Source organism: Vidua macroura, chromosome 29 (assembly GCF_024509145.1).
Source record: "Vidua macroura isolate BioBank_ID:100142 chromosome 29, ASM2450914v1, whole genome shotgun sequence".
In the NCBI taxonomy this organism is placed as follows: domain Eukaryota; kingdom Metazoa; phylum Chordata; class Aves; order Passeriformes; family Viduidae; genus Vidua; species Vidua macroura.
Genome location: NC_071599.1, coordinates 3,169,117 through 3,188,665, shown reverse-complemented (window position 1 = coordinate 3,188,665; position 19,549 = coordinate 3,169,117). Strand labels below are relative to the sequence as shown.

Below are 19,549 nucleotides of genomic sequence, written 5' to 3'. Positions count from 1 at the left end.
TGCAGCCCTGCCCCTGCCCTCACCGGGGCTCTGTTCCTGCAGTGTCAGCGCAGCCTGGCACGGGATCTCCCCCAGAGCCACCCACAGCACTCTGTCCCTCCTTCCAACAGACTCCTCTTGCTTCCTTACAGGCTAAGGAAGCTTTCTCATGCAAAGGTCTTTGCTTTTTCCATACAATTTTAATTTTCCAGAGAAATGAGGGAAAGTTTCTCACGATTTTTGATATTTTCAAAGCCATGTTTCTGTTTGAAGTTTGGTTGGTTTGGTTCAGATCATGTGTTGCTGCTACTGTTGTGAGTAATGTTTTCATTTAAGAAACTGTTTCCTATTCCTTTTGTAACTCCATTTTGGTAATTTGACAATCTCTGCTGCAACAGAGCTTTCAATCCCTGCCTTGAGGCCTCTTGCAACACCTCAGAACAGCTGGGGTTGATGCTGGGGATGCCTGAAACCAAACCTAGAAATTTTGGATTTATTCATGGTTGGGAAATGTATCTGAGAGCCTCGAGCAAAACTGGAACAGGAGGAGCAGGAACAGGAACTTGTCATTTGCATAATATTAAGGAAAAGAAAAGAAAACCTGCAAAGGGCAAGTGCAGCTTGTGCTCCTGCCTGCTTCCAGTGTGTGAAGGAAGCCCAAGCTGCTTCTCCCTTCCCTTCTTGCCTGCATTCTCCCTTGAAGTTTAAATCGTTGTCCAAAGCCACTTGTGACTAATATTTGACAGAGCAAGAACCAGCTACGAGGACTGAAAAATCCCTCCTCACATTCCTGGCTCTCATCTTGCTCCTTCCCGTGGGATACTCCTGCTCTGTTGCCTCCTGCCACCTCCTCTGCTCAGCACACCTGTGTATGCACAGGGATTTTCTCTTGATTTGAGGGGTTTATGTTTTCCTTCTTTATTTTAAGTGCAGCTGGATCTTAGACAAATTCGTATTTCTTTGTGCTGGTACTGAAATTGTTTGAGGTGGTGAGTGGAGTGTGGAGAAGGCAGCAGAACCGTGAGATTGCTTCTCCTGCAGTGATGGAAAGAGAAGTTCCAAGTGCTGGGTCACTCAGAGGATTAAATTTGGTTCTGAGGAGTGAATTGGTTGTGGGAACCTGTGCAGCTCTGGGAGCTGGGAATGTTTTCCATTGGAGTGAATGATCTGACCTGGGTTTGTGTGAGGAATAACCCAAGGGAGGGGGAGAGCAGAGATGCTTTTTGTGAAGGCTCTGCCTGCTCCCTGCCCCGGGACGTTTGAGTGATTCCTCAGGCATGGGATGTCACTTCAGGCAGTGCATTCCCACCTGGAACCTGGATATTTTGTGAGGCTGGCATTTGGATTGGGGTCCAGCTCATTCCCAAGGAGCTCCCAGTGCCCCACACGCCACTTGGAAAACTTAAACCACATTTGGTAAAAAGGCTCAGGAAAGAGAAATGCCAGGCTGGGGAGGTTTAGATCCGTGTCAGTTTGCATGTTGTGTTTGGGGTGTTTTGGTTTTAGCCATGGTGCCAAATGGTGATTCTGAATCCATGACCATGGATTAAAGATTAAAGGAAAGGCACAGATGGAGAGAAAATCTTTGGTGCATCGAAGATTGTTTATTTATAAAACCAGATGCAGTGTAGGTGCGTGGTGGAGAGGTGCTGGATCAGAGACTTGGAATAAACAGTCAGGGATCAGCATCAGGGAACCCATCCAGAATGGGTCTTTGGGGTCCATAGGGAATGTTTGTGATGCTTTATTTCAGAGTATTCCATGTGGGAAACCATGGAATACTACCTCACCTCCACATTTTGAACATAAACCTGGCCTAACTGGTTGAACAAATTCTTTTTACGCTATTGGCCGGTGCCAGGTATTCCCAGGGGTTTGCCCATGTCTGGGATGTGTTGGGAAGGGGTTGTGTTGGTTGTTTGTGCAGACAGGATTCCCGAGGAGGTGGGAGTTTCCGCGCAGGTGGAAGTTCCCACGCTGAGGCTGTTGTGTGACCTTGGCACGGCCGCAGCGGGGCCGGTCACGAGGCTCTGCTCTTCTGTCCAGGGGAGTTTTGTAGGACACTGTTGTTCATCCCAAGTTCCCAGGCGCTGTTCCTGAACTCTGCAGCTTTCCATCAGGAGTTATTTTGGACAAGTGATGCCGTATCTTAGGCCAGCCTTGGTGTGCTGTTGGAGTTCCTGTGGCCTCGGTGTGTTCCACTTGCAGTCCAGGCAGCAGCAGGGAGGAAAACGGGACCAGCCGTGTGCTGGGGTGGGTGCAGCTGCAAACACCGGGCCGGGTGCGAGGCTGCTCCTGCTCTGGCTGTCCCGCTCTGCGCGAGGTGCGGGTGCCATTCCCGTGGGATAACCGGTGTTACCGGGCACGGCCGTGCGGGCTCCCGGGGTGACCCGGGCAGTCCCAGACCGTGTGTCAGTCCCTGCCCCGAGGAGTCCCCGTCCCTTTGTCCGTCCCTACCCGATGGCTCCCTGTCCCTCACTCGAGGGGTCCCGGTCCTTGTCCCGAGGGATCCCTGTCCCTGTGCCAGTCCTTGTCCCGAGGATTCCCGGTCCCTGTGTCCATCCCTGTCCCGAGGGTTCCCGGTCCCTGTGCCGGTTCCTATCCCGAGGAGTCCCGGTCCCTGTGTCCGTCCCTGCCCGAGGTGTCCCGGTCCCTGTCCCGAGCGGTCCCGGTCCCTGTGCCTGTCCCTGTCCCGAGGGGTCCCTGTCCCTGTGTCCGTCCCTGCCCGAGGGGTCCCGGTCCCTGTCCCGAGGGCTCCCGGCCGTTCCCGTTCCCGTCCCGGGGTCGCGGGCGCGGCGGGCAGCAGCGCCCCCTGGCGGCCCCGCCGCTTCTCTGCCGCGTCCCGCCGAGCCCGGCGGAGCGGGGGCACCTGAGCGGGGACACCTGAGCGGGGCGGGGGCACCTGAGCGGGGACACCTGAGCGGGGACACCTGAACGGGGCGGGGGCACCTGAGCGGGGGCACCTGAGCGGGGACACCTGAGCGGGGGCACCTGAGCGGGGGCACCTGAGCGGGGACACCTGAGCGGGGCGGGGGCCAGCCCAGCCCAGCTCAGCCCAGCCCAGCCCAGCCCAGCCCAGCTCAGCTCAGCCCAGCCCAGCCCAGCTCAGCCCAGCCCAGCTCAGCCCAGCTCAGCCCAGCCCAGCCCAGCTCAGCCCAGCCCAGCCCAGCCCAGCTCAGCCCAGCCCAGCCCAGCCCAGCTCAGCTCAGCCCAGCCCAGCCCAGCTCAGCCCAGCTCAGCCCAGCCCAGCCCAGCCCAGCTCAGCCCAGCCCAGCCCAGCTCAGCCCAGCCCAGCCCAGCCCAGCTCAGCTCAGCCCAGCCCAGCCCAGCTCAGCCCAGCTCAGCCCAGCCCAGCCCAGCCCAGCCCAGCTCAGCCCAGCCCAGCCCAGCTCAGCCCAGCTCAGCCCAGCCCAGCCCAGCCCAGCCCAGCCCAGCCCAGCCCAGCTCAGCTCAGCTCAGCTCAGCTGCAGGTGCACCCACTCAGCTGCAGGTGCCTTCCCCCGTGTGTGGTGGGAACAGCAGGTACCAGAGCTGCTGGAAGAGCCCACCAGCACCATCCTGCAGGGGATGCAGAAATTCACCAGGAACATGGGTTGCAGCCTGGGTCAGTGTCCAGGAGCCCTGTGCTGGTTGAGGAGAGCCTTCATGAAAAAGAAGGCTGTCCCTCTGCCCTCTTGAGAGGTGGGAATCCTTGCAAAAGTGGTGTTGTTCATTCCCTGCACCAGTCATCAGGAGCTAAGAGTGCCCATGATTTAAAAAATTCCAAACTTTGAGGCAAGAGAGGATCTAAAAGGAGATTTTCCCAGAGATTGTGGTGAATCAATTTGGTGCTTTCAAGGATTCTCCCATCATCACACACCTTGGGGTTTCCCTTGAGGTACTGAAGCCCCAGGCCATGGGCGGGGGAGGAATTTTGGGCCTTGATTTTGGGCAGAACTTCAGTGTCCTGCTGTTACCTTTTGGAGGATTCTTTGAGGAAGGAAGAGCTTGTTCATTATGAACCATGTTTTGAAAGGGAACAGCAAAAATCTGGTTTTTTGCATCCTGGATTTTGTCTTCTAGATATTTTCAGGATATGCACATTCTCCTCTTGCACTGCCACGTGCATTTTTGCTTATCTGGGGTTTTATACTTATCTGAGTTTTTAATATCTCAGCATTTTCATAGCTGCAATACCAGGTTTTTCTGTGACATTTTCATTACTCCCACAGCCTTTGCTTTCAAGAGTAATTGGGATTCTCTGAAAGTTGAATTTTTTAGGAAAATAAAGCAGTTTACTGTAAGAAAATATTTATGTGTAAAAAGGGAAACAAATAGCTTGTGTTCTCAGCAGAGCTGCCATTCCCAGCCCTGTCCCTTCACCCTGCAGCAGTCGTGGGATTTCTGTAGCTTTCTAAAATTGGTTTAACTCAAGGCATGGTAATTGTGCTTCCTGCTGCCTGGTGACATCATCCAAGGATTCAGCAAGTACCAGCAGGCCACGTGTGCTGGGACATGGAGTGAAATGTGTTCTGCAGGTGCCTAAAATCCAGTGCTGCTCTGTGAGTAGATAATCATCATCCTCACTTGTTTAGGCCCCAGGCCTTTAACAGATTTGCCATAATGGACTGGAGCAGAAATATTTGTGTTTTTTATTGTGACAGGATCTTGTAAAGGAAAAGCAACACAGCAAGGGACAAATCTAAAGAATTTAAATATCTTGGGGGTTTTCTTTTTGGCTTTTCACCTGTCTGCAGTTCCTGGTGAGCCGTTCTGCCCAAGGAGGGGAAGGGAATGCTTTTCCTGGATGAGGTGACCTTCCAGCACAGAGGGATGGGGTCAGCAGCACAAAGCCACTCAGTGTTTCACCTCCTTCCCAGCGCTCTGAATGGTGGGACAGTGGCTGAGAGGGACACTGGGGACAGTGCCAGCACACACGGGGACCAGCTCTGGCAGGATGGGCTGGAGAGGCTCTCTGAGGAGCAGCACAGGGGCTGGGTTATGGAGATCATCACGAGGGGGATGTTATTCCCTTCTTCTCCACCCTGGAGAGGGCACACCTGGAGTGCTGTGTCTGCTCTGGGCTGCCCAGGCCAAGAGAGACAGGGACATGCTGCAGTGAGTCTGGTCACAGGAACGACCAGGGGGTGGGAGCCTCTGCCATCCAGAGGGGCTGGGAGAGCTGGATCAGTCATCCAGAGGGGCTGGGAGAGCTGGATCAGTCATCCAGAGGGGCTGGGAGAACTGGATCAATGATCCAGAGGGGCTGGGAGAACTGGATCAATGATCCAGAGAGACTGGGAGAGCTGGGATTGCTCATCCAGAGAGACTGGGAGAGCTGGGATTGCTCATCCAGAGGGGCTGGGAGAGCTGGGATTGCTCATCCAGAGGGGCTGGGAGAGCTGGGATTGTCGAGCCTGGAGCACAGGATGCACAAAGGGAGCTCTTCCCAGTGTGTCCATGTTCCAGCTGGGAGGGAATGAAGAAAAAGGAGTGAAACTGGTCCTGGTGGTGCCCAGTAGCAGGAGTCCCACTGGAGTTCAGGGAATTCTGTTTGTGCAGAAGAAATTAGAGGTCACAGTGGTGGTGAGGGAATTGCAGATCAGGGAATCTGTGTCACTGGAGATGTAGAAAACCCAGTGGAATGTGGTGGCCCTGAGCAAGCTGAACCTGTTTTGAGCAGGGTGGTTGATCTTGGTAATCTGCAGAGGTCTTTTCCAAACTCTTCTGAAAATCAAGGAGTTTGGATTCAATTGAGAGTAGGAATATGTGGGGGATTCCTTTCCTTTCCTTTCCTTTCCTTTCCTTTCCTTTCCTTTCCTTTCCTTTCCTTTCCTTTCCTTTCCTTTCCTTTCCTTTCCTTTCCTTTCCTTTCCCTTTCCCTTTCCCTTTCCCTTTCCCTTTCCCTTTCCCTTTCCCTTTCCCTTTCCCTTTCCTCTCATACAAGCTAATTCTGGTGGTTAGTACTCCATGCCTTTACTCATGGCTTGTTTACCTCTGCCACTGGCCTGTGTGAAATCCCTGCTTGGCCTTTCCTCCCCATCCTTCCCCTGCGTTCTGGGAGCACACAGGTGTTCCTGAAGGCACACCAGAGTAACGTGAATTTGAGCCTTTAGTGCTGCACTGGCACAGCCAGACTGAAATGTTGTTTTTGTGCCTTTCCCCGCTCTGCCTTGCAGGCACTTTGCCAAGCCAGGACAAGCCCTCGCAGAGGCAGTCGGAGAGCACAAGCTGCAGCCCTTCCAGGAAGAGATCCACGTCGGAGAGCACTTCTTCTCCAGGCAAGTCCTGCTCAGGGGCCTGGCTTTTGGGATCCCTGTGTGCTCAGACCTATGCTGAGACTCAGCATGGCTGTGAGAGCTTCAGCTCATGGTGATACTGAGTTTCTCCACTGACATTTTGAGATACAGGGGCTGTGGGTTGGGTGGTAGAGTTGGGAGACTTGAGCTGGTGCTCAGAGAAACAGCAGCACAGCTGTGGCAGGGTAGGGTTTGGTTCCTCACCAGGTTAAGTTAGGCCTTGTGGAGCTCTGGGCTTTAATCCAGACCTGTGAAGTTAATCAATGAATTAGAGGAATAAATTAATTCCTCCCTGGGCAAGAGCCTGACTGTGGCACTGCTCTGGAGGCCATCAGGCAGTGCCCCCAGCCAGGTCAGAAATGCTCATGGGAGAGAGATCATGGAAGTACTGAAAGGCCTGGAAGCTCTGGTAGCATCTCATCAAATCCATGATCCAAGAACAGATCTTGGATGCAGCATCCTGCTGAACTGGGGTGGATGTTGCAGCCAAGGGCTGGCATTCCCTGCAGGTCACTGAGGGTAGCAGGAGAGGCTGGAGTGGGCTCTGAGCAACCTGCTCCAGTGGAAGGTGTCCCTGCCCATGGCAGGGAGGTGCAAAAAGATGGTCTTTAAGGTCCCTTCCAACCCCAACCATTCTGTGATTCTGTAAAAATAGAATGTGAGCTCCCCTGGGATTGGACAGAAGAAAATCCAGCAGGTTGACCCATTTTCTGAGACACTCAGTTGCAGAAACACTCTCGTTGCCAGAATTCAGACATTTCTTAGACTCCCAAACTGACTGCAAATGTGTAGTAAATCCCTGGGATTGGTACTTAGAACTAGTTATGGTTTCCATCTAGGAAGGATGTGCCAAAAGTGCCATTTCCTCCCTGCTTTAAACAGATGTTTACAACAGATGCTCCATTCAGCCTGTGCTGCAGAAAGTCCTTTGCAATAGGAAAGGAATCTTCCTTTTTCCTCTGTCTCAATCCCTTTCTTGCCCTCACTCACTTGAAAGGGGCAGCTGCAGTTGTTGTAACTGGGAATAGGAAGTGTTAAAGTCGAGGAGTGCTTTGTGCAGGAGCATTGGAATGACATGAATCACAAGTTTATCAGCTTCAAAGTCACCAAAGTGATGATGCAGCTGAGCAGATCAGTCATTGTTGTATTATCCCTGGATGTGGAATGTGTGTGGGTTTCAGTGTTTGTCAGAGAGGAGCAGCAGCTGTCCCAGAGCAGAGCCTGCAGTGTCCCAGCCCTTTGGATCAGAGCCCAAGCAGCAGTTCCAGGGCACCCATGGGAGGTGGTGCTGCTTGAGGGTCCCTGAGCAGGTGAGGAGCCCCAGCTCCATCCCCACGTGCCTCTAAAGGCCAGAAGAAAACAAAGGGTAATTTATCTTTATTATTTCATCTGAAATGCAGAGCTGGAAGCGTAAATCCTTCCAGGTGTCTTGGAGTTGTGGGGGTGTCCATGTCAGCTCACAGCAGGAGGCTTCTCTTGTCCTTTGTCACCAGGAAGAGCATTGTCCAGTGCAGGATTTTTAAAACATGTTTTGCTGACTCTTTCTCCTCCACACTGTGTACTCTCTGAAGCACCTTTTTATTTGCACTCACAAACTCCTGACTTTGGAATCTTAGTGAGGAATGTGTTCTCCAGAGTTAACACAGTTGGACTGCTGAGCACTGGAAAAATATTAGAAAATATTTAAACTAGAAAATACTTCAAGAATAGCTAGAAGGCTAGAAAATATTTAAACTGGTTGTGCTTTATCTCTGTCATCTAACAAATAATCTCCCTCCTGTCAAGTGCTAGAGCCCTTTATAAACACATTTTGTTGTCTTCCTTTAAGAGTTCCCTTGGCAGCAGGACGTGCTGCTCAGCCTGGGCCCCGCTGGGTTAAGCAGATCTGATCTAAGTAATTGGCCACAATTACAGCAACATTTTGTCAGTGCTGATGTGCAGTTGTGATGTGTTTATGAGAAGGCAGCATCCATTTCATTGCAGAAAGAGCAGAATTTCTTCAGAGCGAATGTTATCACTGAGGAGCAGCAGGGCAGCTTTGGGAAGCTCTTAGTTTGGAACAAATCCCTTTTTAATCTACATGGTTGACCTGGAAACTTCCTTGTTCAAACACCAATCCTCAGCTCTAGTTTTGAAAGTCAGATCTAGATTTATTTCCTGTGTGAATTAGCCTTTCTCTTTTGTCCAGATACTTTGATTTACCTTTATCCAATCAGTTCTGTCATCATCAGCCTTGTCTATTTGATAAAAAAACTGCAAGAGCAATGAGAATAGTTGCTTCAGTACTTCTAAACTATAAAAAAAAGAAAAATGAGTTTAAAAACATATCAGATGTTGCTCCATTTTTTATCAGGATTGAGTTTTTATGTGCACAGAGTGTTTTGTATTTTTAATATTGAATAGAAAGAAGCTTGAGGACCGTGTGAACCCTCATTGCTTTTTGCTGATAGAAATGGGCGATTATGTGGGAATAAAGAGAAAATGATTGTATGTTAGAAGTGATGATATAAAATGTGACTGAATTCTGTCACTGGGTCCCTGTCCATATCACAGAATCTCTTCAAGGAATGTTCTGGGCAGTCCCAGGACACAAATGCTGTCAGTTGATGCAGCTGTTGTGTTTTAGCTTCGTGTTTTTGGTCCCATCCCCACTCTAATGCATTCTTGGGGCCACCTAAAAACAGAGGCCAGACAAAATTAAGAGAATAAAAAGTGGGTATATTTGTTGAAGGACAGATGAAGCCCCCCAGGGGCTACACCCCAAAAATGGACAATGGGTCACAGGTTTTAAAACTTTTATAAGTTTGGTCCATTTGCATATTGGGGATTAATCTTCCAATTACAGCTTCAGGTGATGAAGTCATTTACCCCAAGTTTGCTCCCCCCCCCAACTCACTTTTGTTTATATTTCTTGAGGCTTGAGGCAGTGAGGTGTCCTTGATTCCCAGGCCTGGAGAGGAATTGTTGTGCCTGCCCAGAATGGGGAAGCAGCAGCTAGCAGTGTATATGGAGTTTAGAGTTATACACTAAGAATTATATTATTACTATTATTAGATTAGATTAGATAAGATATATAAAATAATAGATATGCTATGTTATATATGATATATAATATATAATATATATTATTACTATATATTATATAATATCTATTATGTTTGATATTATTATATATTGTTATATGTTGTTATATATTAGATATATATTATATATAGATTCTATATTATAGATATATATTTAGAGGTATAGTTAGATTATATATATTACAGATATATCTTCTTGTAGATCTATATTATTATAGGTACATGTATAATTACTATAGATTAGATATAGTATATACATGATATGACCTATTATTATGTTAGAATTACTATACTATTAGGGTTACACACCAAAGAGCTGCAGGATGGCAAACAAAACAAAAGCACAATCCCGGGCATCCCCTCCAGCCGTGTCTGTGTTTCAGGGGGGGCAGTGCCAGCCCGCGGTGCCCGCCTGGCCCCCGCGGCCGACGACCCGGTGGACACGCTGCTGCAGCGCATGGCCCAGCAGGACGGGCCGGCCGCGCTGGACAAAGGCCTGGACGCCGTCATGGCCAGCCCTCCCTCGGCCAGCCCCGCCCGGAACCACTCCCGGGAGAGAGCCCTGGGCAAGCAGGACGGCCTGGGGGCCTCCAGCCTGCCCAGCCCCGAGGGCATCTCCCTGCTGCAGGAGCGCCTGCCCGGCAGCTACTCCCCACGGCACCTCAAGAGGAGCGTGGTGGAGGCCATGCAGCGCCAAGCGAGGAAAATGTGCAATTACAACAAGATCCTGGCGACAAAAAAAAATCTGGACCACGTCAACAAAATCCTGAAAGCCAAAAAGCTGCAGAGGCAGTCGAGGACGGGGAACAACTTCGTGAAGCGGCGGCCGGGGCGGCCGCGCAAGTACCCGCTGCAGGCCGTGGTGTCCATGCAGGCCTTCCAGGCGGCCAGGATGGTCAGCCAGGAGCTGGAGGACGGGGAGCAGAGCAGCAGCCCCCTGCACCTGGGGCCAGACACCATCACCGACGTCATCGAAGCCGTGGTGCAGAGCGTGAGCCTGAACCCTGAGCACCGCAAAGGCTGGAAGAGGAAGAGGTGGCTGCCCGAGGAGCAGGCCAGGAAGAGGCACAAGTCTTTGCCTGAAGATGAGCAGGAGAGCAGTAAGAGGTGATTCCCTTGCAGTTTTGTACCTCAGTTGGTTTTAGAATGTTTAGATCACTGAGAACACCTTCTGCTTGATTTTATGAAGGAGTTCAGTGTAGAGGGAACCAACATGTCAGCCCTAAGTGGGGTCAGGGCCTTCCTCAGGTACTGAAAACGCCCCAGAAATGAGAATTTCAGGTGATCTAAAACTGTTGGTTCTGTACTTGTGTTGGTGAAGGATATATATAAGGAGTTGGTAGCAGGGTTACTGATGAGGGGCCGCAGATTGTTCCTTCATCCTGTGTGGAATAAGGAGCCCTGAAGAGTTGTGTGTGCCATGGGATCTACTCATGTAGATCACAAATACTTACAGGCAGCACAGGATGCAAAGTGATGTACAGCAGATAAAGAGTAAAGCTAAAGCAGCAAGGAGGAGCTAAGGGGTGCACCTGTGCAGTCACTGGTAAAGGCACCCACCAAAAATCTCTCTCTGATCTCATCATCTCACACTCATTCTCAAAGTCATCAATAAACAAACTCTGTCAGGAGTTCTCCTTTCCAGAAATGGGTGCTGTGAGGGTGCTGCTGGCACCACATATTCAGGGGCTGCTCTGGGGCTGTCCTGAAGGCTGAGGAAAGGGTTACCACGTGCTGGTTTCAGAGTGCAAAAGCAGAGAGCAAGAGCTGCCTTCTGAATTACTCAGCTGAGGCTCCAAAGGATAAACATCAGCAGTACAAACAACATTCTTTTTGTAATAATAATATCACAAAAAGAATCATACTTTTCTTATGATTATACTTAACCCCCACTTGATCATGATCATTGAGTTGCACTTTTTTAAGTAGTTGAGTCACCCAGAAATTCAGAAACATGAACTTTTTCTGCTGACCAGATTCAAGAGAGAAATAATGAAATACTGTGAGATGATCTTAATGGGAAGGTGATTTTATCTCCACTTTTTCTTCCAGTTTCTCTGAGGCAGCAGCTGAACCTCCCAGTCCACATGAGGCCCTTGGGAAACCACCTGAATCTGAAACCCCCAAGCAGCCTTTGCCTCCTCTAACCCAGCGTGAGAAGAAAGCCCCTCGACCCCCAAAGAAGAAGTACCAGAAGGCTGGGCTCTACTCTGATGTCTACAAAACAACAGAGTAAGTAAAACAGCAAAACTGCTCTCTGATAATCCAGGGGAAACTCTCCTTTCACCTAGAACCATAAAGAGCTGCCACTCATGAGTAGGTGAAATAAAACCATCAATTTAATTGAAGCATGTGGAGAATTATGTGCATGATAATTGTCAGAACCTGACCCAGTGAGGATGTAAAATGTAACCCCAGTCAGAAAGCAGTCTCGAGCAGTCTGGAAGTGTTTCTGGTTATCAGAAGAAGGTAAGAGATTTATTCAAGAGTCTTAATGGTCCTGGCAATCCAGGTGCTGGGAGAGCTGGATGTGTGCAGGTTCTGAGCAGGATTTGAGCACAGTGTCTGCAGAGAAGGGGTCATTAGGTTCCTGTTTTCATTGGCTGAATGGCGACAACTGATCATCTTCTGTGTGAAAGAATTCCAGCTATGCACCCAGGTCATTTCACAGTTCAGTGAAGTTCATCTCTTATTTTCTCTGAGATGTTCAGGGTAAAAAAAATCCAGCATTTCTTTATTTTTCTCACTGGTTGGTTTGCAGCTTGGTGTCCACTAGAATGTGGACACCTCCCTCTTTCCCTTCCCTTTGTAGTCACACATGCTTTCTAATGCCATCTGAATTAATTCGTTGAAGTCAGGAATTTATGCTTCTGTTCCAATATGATCTGACAGATTGAAAAGAGAGAAAATTTGACACCTTCTCACTATGTCATAGACCACTTGAAAATGTTACAGAGACCACTGGAAAACTGCCAGTACAGTTTGTCAGCTGCTCCTGCTGTAATCTCTCTCTGTAGTAGAGTGAAAGAACCAGTGAAAGGGTCAAGACTAAGGAAGAAACACAGATCTCAGTCTGACCAAAGTGAGACCATTTGAATTTTATCTGTTTTCAAGAGATGTGCTAAAACTTTGCCACCTGGATGGTCTGTTACTGCTGTACAGCGTTCACATCTCACAATTTCATCTGTTGCCATAGGGGAGGAGCTGAGAGAGTCTTCTCCTTTTCTTTAGTGTAAATATTTGGAACTTTGGGTGTTCCTAAGTTGGAAGGGACCCACAAAGATCATGGAGTCCAACTCCTGGCTCTGCACAGTCCCAGCTATCCCATCCTGTGCCTGAGCTGTGTCCAAAGGCTCCTGGAGCTCTGGGGCTGTGCCCATTCCCCGGGGAGCCTGGGCAGTGCCATCACCCTCTGGGAGAAGAACCTTTTCCTGATAATCCAACCTAAACCTCCCCTGGCCATTCCCTCAGGTGCTGTCCCTGCTCACACAGAGCAGAGATTGGAGCTGCTCCTCTACTGCTCTTCAGGGGGAAGTCACAAATCACTTACAGAGGGCTGGTTTGTCTTCCCTTTGCATGCTGAGTTCTTCCCTACCCTGATACTGGGTTTGGGATGAGCTGCTTATGGACACTGAGGAATTTCAGCCTTCCAAGGAAGCAAATGCTGCCTCTGCACTGTTTGCACACTGGTAGTGAAGCAGGGCATGGACCTGCATACCTGGGCAAGGACAGACCTGTGGCCACCTCCACTGAGGACTCTTTGCAGCCTGAAGGGCTGATCCCACCATTCCATCCTGCTGGCACTGGGTCACTGTTTTACCAAGCTGGTTCAGTAGACTAAATCCACAGCACAACAGTCACTTTTTGGTAATTAGATTTTTATCTGGTTTGATGTGCTGTTCCCATTCTACTGCATGGTCAGACATATGGTTGGATATTTGCAAACAGAGTAAGAGGAGAGCAGAAGCTCAGGCTGTTATGCCATTACTTATGTAACTTCCTGCTGCAGGAGTTTGAAAACCTGATCTGAGTGGAGAAGGAAAAGGCAGCTCTGTGATCATGGGGCACCCTCTAGTGCTGCCACAGTGAGTGTTGGTCCCTGTCCCCATTCTCACAGTCACTGTATTCCATTAGTGGCTTGTACTCACTGGTTTTCTGTAATGTTTGCAGTTTTCACTGCAGACACTTTGCCTTAAACATAATTTTTCTACTCTATTTCTTTCTTCCTAAACAATCCCTAAATGCCACGAGGACGTGTGAAGCAGTGAAGGTTGCACTGAGGTGTGTACAAGTCACAGCCTGTCCCTGCACCAGTCACATCCAGCTGCTCAACAACAGCACAGGCTAGAAGAAACCTCCATGATCATCAAGGCCGAGGTTTTGTGTAGCCAGGCTTATGTTTGAGTCTGTCAGGTGCTCAGGAATGTCCTCCCCCAGCTCCCTGGTGTAGGTGCCCACGTGGGCTGGTGGAAGTTGTCGTGTCCCTGATGATTGGAGAAGTCTTACCCAGGTCTAACTGGCTTGCTTGGAATCACAGAATCATGGAATGCTTTGGGGTGGAAGGGAGCTTAAAACTCATCTTCTGCTGTGGGCAGGGACTCCTTCCACTGTCCCAGGTTGCTCCAAGCCCTGTCCAACCTGGCCTTAAACACATCCAGGGATCCAGGGGCAGCCACAGCTGCTCTGGGCACCCTGTGCCAGGGCCTCAGCACCCTCACAGGGAACAGATCTTCCTAAGTATTTCCAGTTGTTGATATCTGTATCTCAAAATTAGTTTTTAACTTGCATTTTCCCTTCACTATAATGGTCTATATTGTTTAACCACTATAATGGTTAACCAATACTATCACATTTTTTATTGAGCCATCTTTCTGTTACTTGTCCAGTTCTTAAAATAGATCCCTTAAAAAACTTCAGTAAACTTCAGTAGGCTTCAATATCATTTAATCTTTGGTATACTTAACATTTAGAAGTCTCCTTTGAATGTTGCAGGACTGCAGTTCTAAATATAACCACATCAGATTTTATTTTCCAAGGTTTGTTGTTGGCCAGAAGGAGATGTTTATAAACACCAGATTACAGAGCTGTCATCTGCCTGACCCATACAACCATTCTAATTCCATGCTCCTATTTTTCTGTCTGCAAAGGGGTGTCTCATTGCCTTTTTAACCTCTGATTTCTGTTCTTTGTCTGCCTTTCCTGATGAACAACCTTCTAAAGGGCAGCACATGAATGTTTGCTCTTAGGGAAGTGGGAGAGCAGGGCTGTACATGTGTCACGTGTCCAGTTCCTCACCAGATACAATCTGCTGGTCCTCTTTAATTTGTGTAGCTTTAGTTATTACTTTTATATCCCATGCTGGGCATTTGCAGTCCATGGTGTCCCACTGGGTGTTGCCTTAACAGCATTTATGGAGGAAAAACCCATTGTGGGAGGGCTGGGATCAGTGTGTTTGACAGGCAACCTGGAGAGCAGTTCTTTGGCCATTTCTATTCTTACTCTCTTGCCTGATGCTCCAGACATTTGTGCCTTGACTAAAGCAGAAAATGCATTTTTGGAAGTGAAGATGATCCCCATTGTGATGTTTTGGTTCTGTCCCTGTCCTCCACAGCCCCAAGAGCCGCCTGATCCAGCTGAAGAAGGAGAAGCTGGAATACACCCCAGGGGAGCACGAGCACGGGCTGTTCCCAGCCCCTATCCACGTTGGTGGGTACCTCATCTGGATTTTCATTGTTGTGGCACTGGGGGACCTGCACAGCTTCTGCCTTTCTCTGCTTTTTGTCCCTTGCCAGGTCACTCGTGGCTTTTGGCACGTGAACTTTGCCAAGTCATCCCTCTGTGTTCCCCAGTTTGACTCAAGGGGCTTTTTTTAGCTTAAAGCATTGTTCTTGATTTTTTGAGGTGTCAGAAAATACCATTCTAGTTGAAAACTTTCTTTAACTCTGATAGTCCTTGGATGAAATGCAGAGCAATAGTCTCTACCTCAAAGTAAAATTACAGCAGAATAGCCACAGACAATTATGACCATTTAAATCCCAAAAGCTGAGCATGGAATGATAAATTCCCCCACGTCCCCTTGCACTTAATGGTGTCTGTCTTTACACAGGGATAAAAGGGTGGAAGAATTAAAAGCTTTGCTGTAATCTTTTTTTTTTTTTACTTCATCCCCATTTTTAGGTCTCAGGTAGGAAAAAAATGGGATTTAGGATTTCACAGAATCACGAATCATGGAATGGTTTGGGTGGGAAGGGACCTTACAGATCATTTGTTCCACCCTGTTCCATGGAATTCCATAGTCCAGGTTGCTCCAAACCCAAAGTGCCTGTGGAAAGAAGGGATAACCCAAGTCTGTCCCAGGCCCTCAGAGGGGATGGAGCTCAGGGTGCTGCTCCTGGGGCAGGGGGGATGGTGCAGAGCTCCCACTGTTTGCAGCTCATACCATTTCCCAGGTTAAACCAAGACTGAGTAATTTCCTGATTGTCAGGTAATTGTTTCAGCTTTTGAAGTGCTGTGATTTCTTGCTGCAAGTCCTGTCAGGCCCAGCGGGTCTGGGGAATTCAGGAATCTTTGTCCCATCAAACACAAGCTGTCACTGCTTTGTCTTCTGTAACTGAACTGTTTGGCTCCCTGCACGACTGCACAGCAAGGCAGAACAGTTGGACAGATCTGTGTGAATCAGGAGCCACAGAACAGGCTTCAGAGCTGAAGGTGACAATTTAAATTCTTCACAGTGTGCCCTTGCTCAGCTCCTTTTTGAATGGGGTCATAAAACCAGGTTCACCCACATTGTTGCTCCTGCCCTGCAGCTGCTCCCGTGGCTCCAGGGGTGCCTGGGGATGGTTTAACCCCAGAGCAGTGGCAGGTTCTGCCAGGGGACTGCACTGGTGCCACTCAGGGAGGGCTGGGGGGACCTTCCCTGCGCTGGGGGCTCGGTGCCAGGGCACCTGAAAGAGCCTTTTGTTTGCCCTGCTGAGGTCATAGAAGTGAAAGCAAATTCCCAGCAGATTTAGCTCTTTCCTGGAACCTGCTAGGGATGAATAAGGCATTGAAAATGGAAAGTAATTTAGGGGTAAATTGTAAGGAAAACATTACCATTTTTATTTTCCAGTGGTGAGGGTATGCATGTGAATTTATATGAACCCGCAGAGCATTGCTGGGGGAATATAAAGGCATTTGTTAACAGTTAGAAAAGCTGGGGGGAAAAAAATCAGGCCTGGGCCTGACACCTCATCCTAGGCACTCTGCTCCCTGCAGTTTTGTGACACAGGATTCCAAGAAAATGATCAGAGAATGTTGAATCTTGGCTGGAACTAACCAGTGTGAGCCCTCGGGACTGGTGTGAATGATGTAATGGGTCTGTGTCCTTTAGGGGTGTCAGGGAATGAAAGAATAGAGCCAAAATCTGCAGTGAAAGCAGGAACTCCTGTCTAAAACAAGTTCCAGTTATTGCTGAAAATACAGATCCCCTTGAAGCCTTTCCAAAAAATCTAGGAATGTATTTGCCAAGTCTGAATTCATTCTTAAATCTCTTCTGGTAAAGGTCACGGGAACAGGCTGGGAGACTATTTTCAAAACTGATTTGATTTCTTTGAGTACAATATTGTGATTTACCAGCCTGCATGGGTGGTGCAGGTCTTGTCCTGGGTGTTGAAGTGTTGGGTTGTGCACAGGAGAACCCAGGAGAACGTGTCAGCTTTGAGGACAGAGCTGTGGTCAGTCCTGTCAGGTCCTGTCAGGTGCTGTGGTCAGTCCTGTCAGGTGTGATCAGGTGCTGTGGTCAGTTCTGTCAGGTGTGGTCAGTCCTGCCAGGTGCTGTGGTCAGTTCTGCCAGGTGCTGTGGTCAGTCCTGCCAGGTGCTGTGGTCAGTCCTGTCAGGTGTGGTCAGTCCTGCCAGGTGCTGTGGTCAGTCCTGCCAGGTGCTGTGGTCAGTCCTGTCAGGTGTGGTCAGTCCTGCCAGGTGTTGTGGTCAGTCCTGTCAGGTCCTGCCAGGTCCTGTGGTCAGTCCTGCCAGGTGCTGTGGTCAGTTCTGTCAGGTGTGGTCAGTCCTGTCAGGTGTGTGGTCAGTGCTGTCCAGGGTTGGCTGTGGTGGGGTCTGACCCAGCTCCTTCCCATCCCTCGCTGCCCATGGAGGCCCCTCCTGAGCAGGACAGGAGAGCAGGACCTGGTTCTGTGTCCTGGGGGGGTTCCCTGGGTGTGCCCTGACATCCAGAATGTTCTCAGAGGCTTCTGCCCCTCTCCTTTGTGCCCTGCAGCCCTGAGAGGCCCTGCCAGAGCCTGGCCAGGTGCCTGGGAGCAGCTCCCATTCTCTCAGGACGTGTGGCTGTGAGCGTGTGCCCCTTACAAACCTTTTTGTGGTTTCAGGGAAGTACCTCAGACAAAAGAGAATCGACTTCCAGCTGCCTTACGACATCCTCTGGCAGTGGAAACACAACCAGGTAGGAGATAAGAAGTCACTGGGGTTGCCAAGATTGGCATGAGAAGGAAACAGCAGCACTCAGAGAGAGCCTGTTCACACATCCCAGCTGTGTGAGGGGAGAAGGGGTTTGCATCTGTATTTAATGTTGAAAATTCCCTTTATTCCACCTCCTGCAAAATAGCAACCCTGTGAGTTTCTGCTCTGACAAAAGTCATTAATTTGGTTGCAGACTTTTATTTTGGCAGTGCTGCTCTGTGTGGGGAGCTGGTTTCAGACACGCCTCGGGAGAATTGGGATGTACTGCCAGCAGCACTGAGAAATTTCAGGCCTTATTTTTCTTGGATCAATCCCAGCAGAGTGGAATTTATTTTTCACTTGCAAGCTGAAATTTTCATACTGAGGAAAGAAGAGAAACTGTTTAACAGTCTCGTTCTTTTTAAAGAGCTTTAAATATGTGCAAGCTTAAAAATAGGAAATTTTTTTTCCCCTGAGATGTTTCCACCAAGTGATTTACCACAGGATTTAAGGGAGAATCTGCCCTCAGCTCTGTGGTGGGAAAGTGCTCTCAGACATGTAACTTGAGCAGGTAAATGAGCAGGACACATTCCCAGGTGCTGTGGCTCCAGCTGCACTGCACCACCCCTGGAATCTGATCCTCAAGTCAGGAGCATTGGGGACATTTCAGCTGAGGACACTTTCTTGCCATGTACTGACAATGACCTGTCTCATCTGGTCCATATTTTATAAATAATAAATTTATTAATTTTTTTATAAAAATTATTTTATAAATAATAAATTTATAAAAATATTTATTTAAAATTATATAAATAATAAATTTATAAACATGGGATCTTGACATTTTCCAACTCTCCCTGGAATATTGAAGGCCCTTGCAGAGGATTTTCTCTGTACAGGGTTGTGGAGATGTCTGAGTTGTTCCTGTGGGCCACAGGGGTCACTGAGGGAAAGCTCTTAGAGCAGGAAATGTGTGTGAAATAGAGAATAATTGGAAATTACTCCTTAAAGCTTGTTTGACAGGCTGGAATATATATGAAATTATGAACTGTGATGTGAGCTCCCCTTTCCCTTCATCTCCATCTGCAGAGGAAGCTCCTCTGCAGAGAAGATGAATCTGCATTTCTCATGGCTCCCACCTGTACTCACAGTTCTTACAGAATCCCAGAATCCTTTAGATTGGGAAAAAAACCCTTTAGATCATTGAGTCACTTTGATAAATCAACACCTTGATTTTTTTGTTTTCACTTTTTTAAGCATTGGCACATGGTGATTCCACCAAAGATGGTTTCTCCAAAGGAGGTATAAATAATTCCTCTTCTTCTAAGCCCTGCTCAGGGGACTGTCCTCAGGACAGCTCTTTGTCACATGGCTCTGGGCAGACAGAATAAACAATGTGGTGAACAAACTGCTCCACTGTCTCACCAAGCCCAAATTCTACTTCTTCAGGTCCTTTTTGTGACCTATTTGTTAATGCAGTCTGAGCCTAGAGAAGAGAACACAGATTTCTAGTAATGATTACAGAAGAGTTGCCTGTGTACAGAACATAATTTCCCTGATCCTTTTGAATAACAGATGCACTTATGCAATGTATTAAAATTTTCTTTCTCTTCCTTTTAGTTGTATAAAAAGCCAGATGTCCCACTTTATAAAAAAATCCGTTCCAGTAAGTAAAATCTTATTACTAAACTGTGATAACTGTGGAATTTTCATGTGACACCCTCCTTTCTGTCCTGCTCTTTGTCCTACCAAAGACACTTCCACCTGCTTTTTTTTAC

General features: G+C 48.6%; 1 protein-coding gene across 3 annotated transcripts in view; it reads left to right on the top strand.

The window, feature by feature from the left end:
- Nucleotides 1-19,549, top strand: part of ASH1L (ASH1 like histone lysine methyltransferase) — a 64,500-nt gene that overhangs the window by 22,405 nt on the left and 22,546 nt on the right. For all 3 annotated transcript variants that reach the window (XM_054001008.1, XM_054001007.1, XM_054001006.1), the window contains exons 4-9: nucleotides 6,138-6,239; nucleotides 9,724-10,447; nucleotides 11,393-11,572; nucleotides 14,952-15,046; nucleotides 17,702-17,775; nucleotides 19,392-19,437. In XM_054001008.1, coding sequence (XP_053856983.1) covers nucleotides 6,138-6,239; nucleotides 9,724-10,447; nucleotides 11,393-11,572; nucleotides 14,952-15,046; nucleotides 17,702-17,775; nucleotides 19,392-19,437 — 1,221 coding nt within the window. The remainder of the gene's footprint in view (nucleotides 1-6,137; nucleotides 6,240-9,723; nucleotides 10,448-11,392; nucleotides 11,573-14,951; nucleotides 15,047-17,701; nucleotides 17,776-19,391; nucleotides 19,438-19,549) is intronic.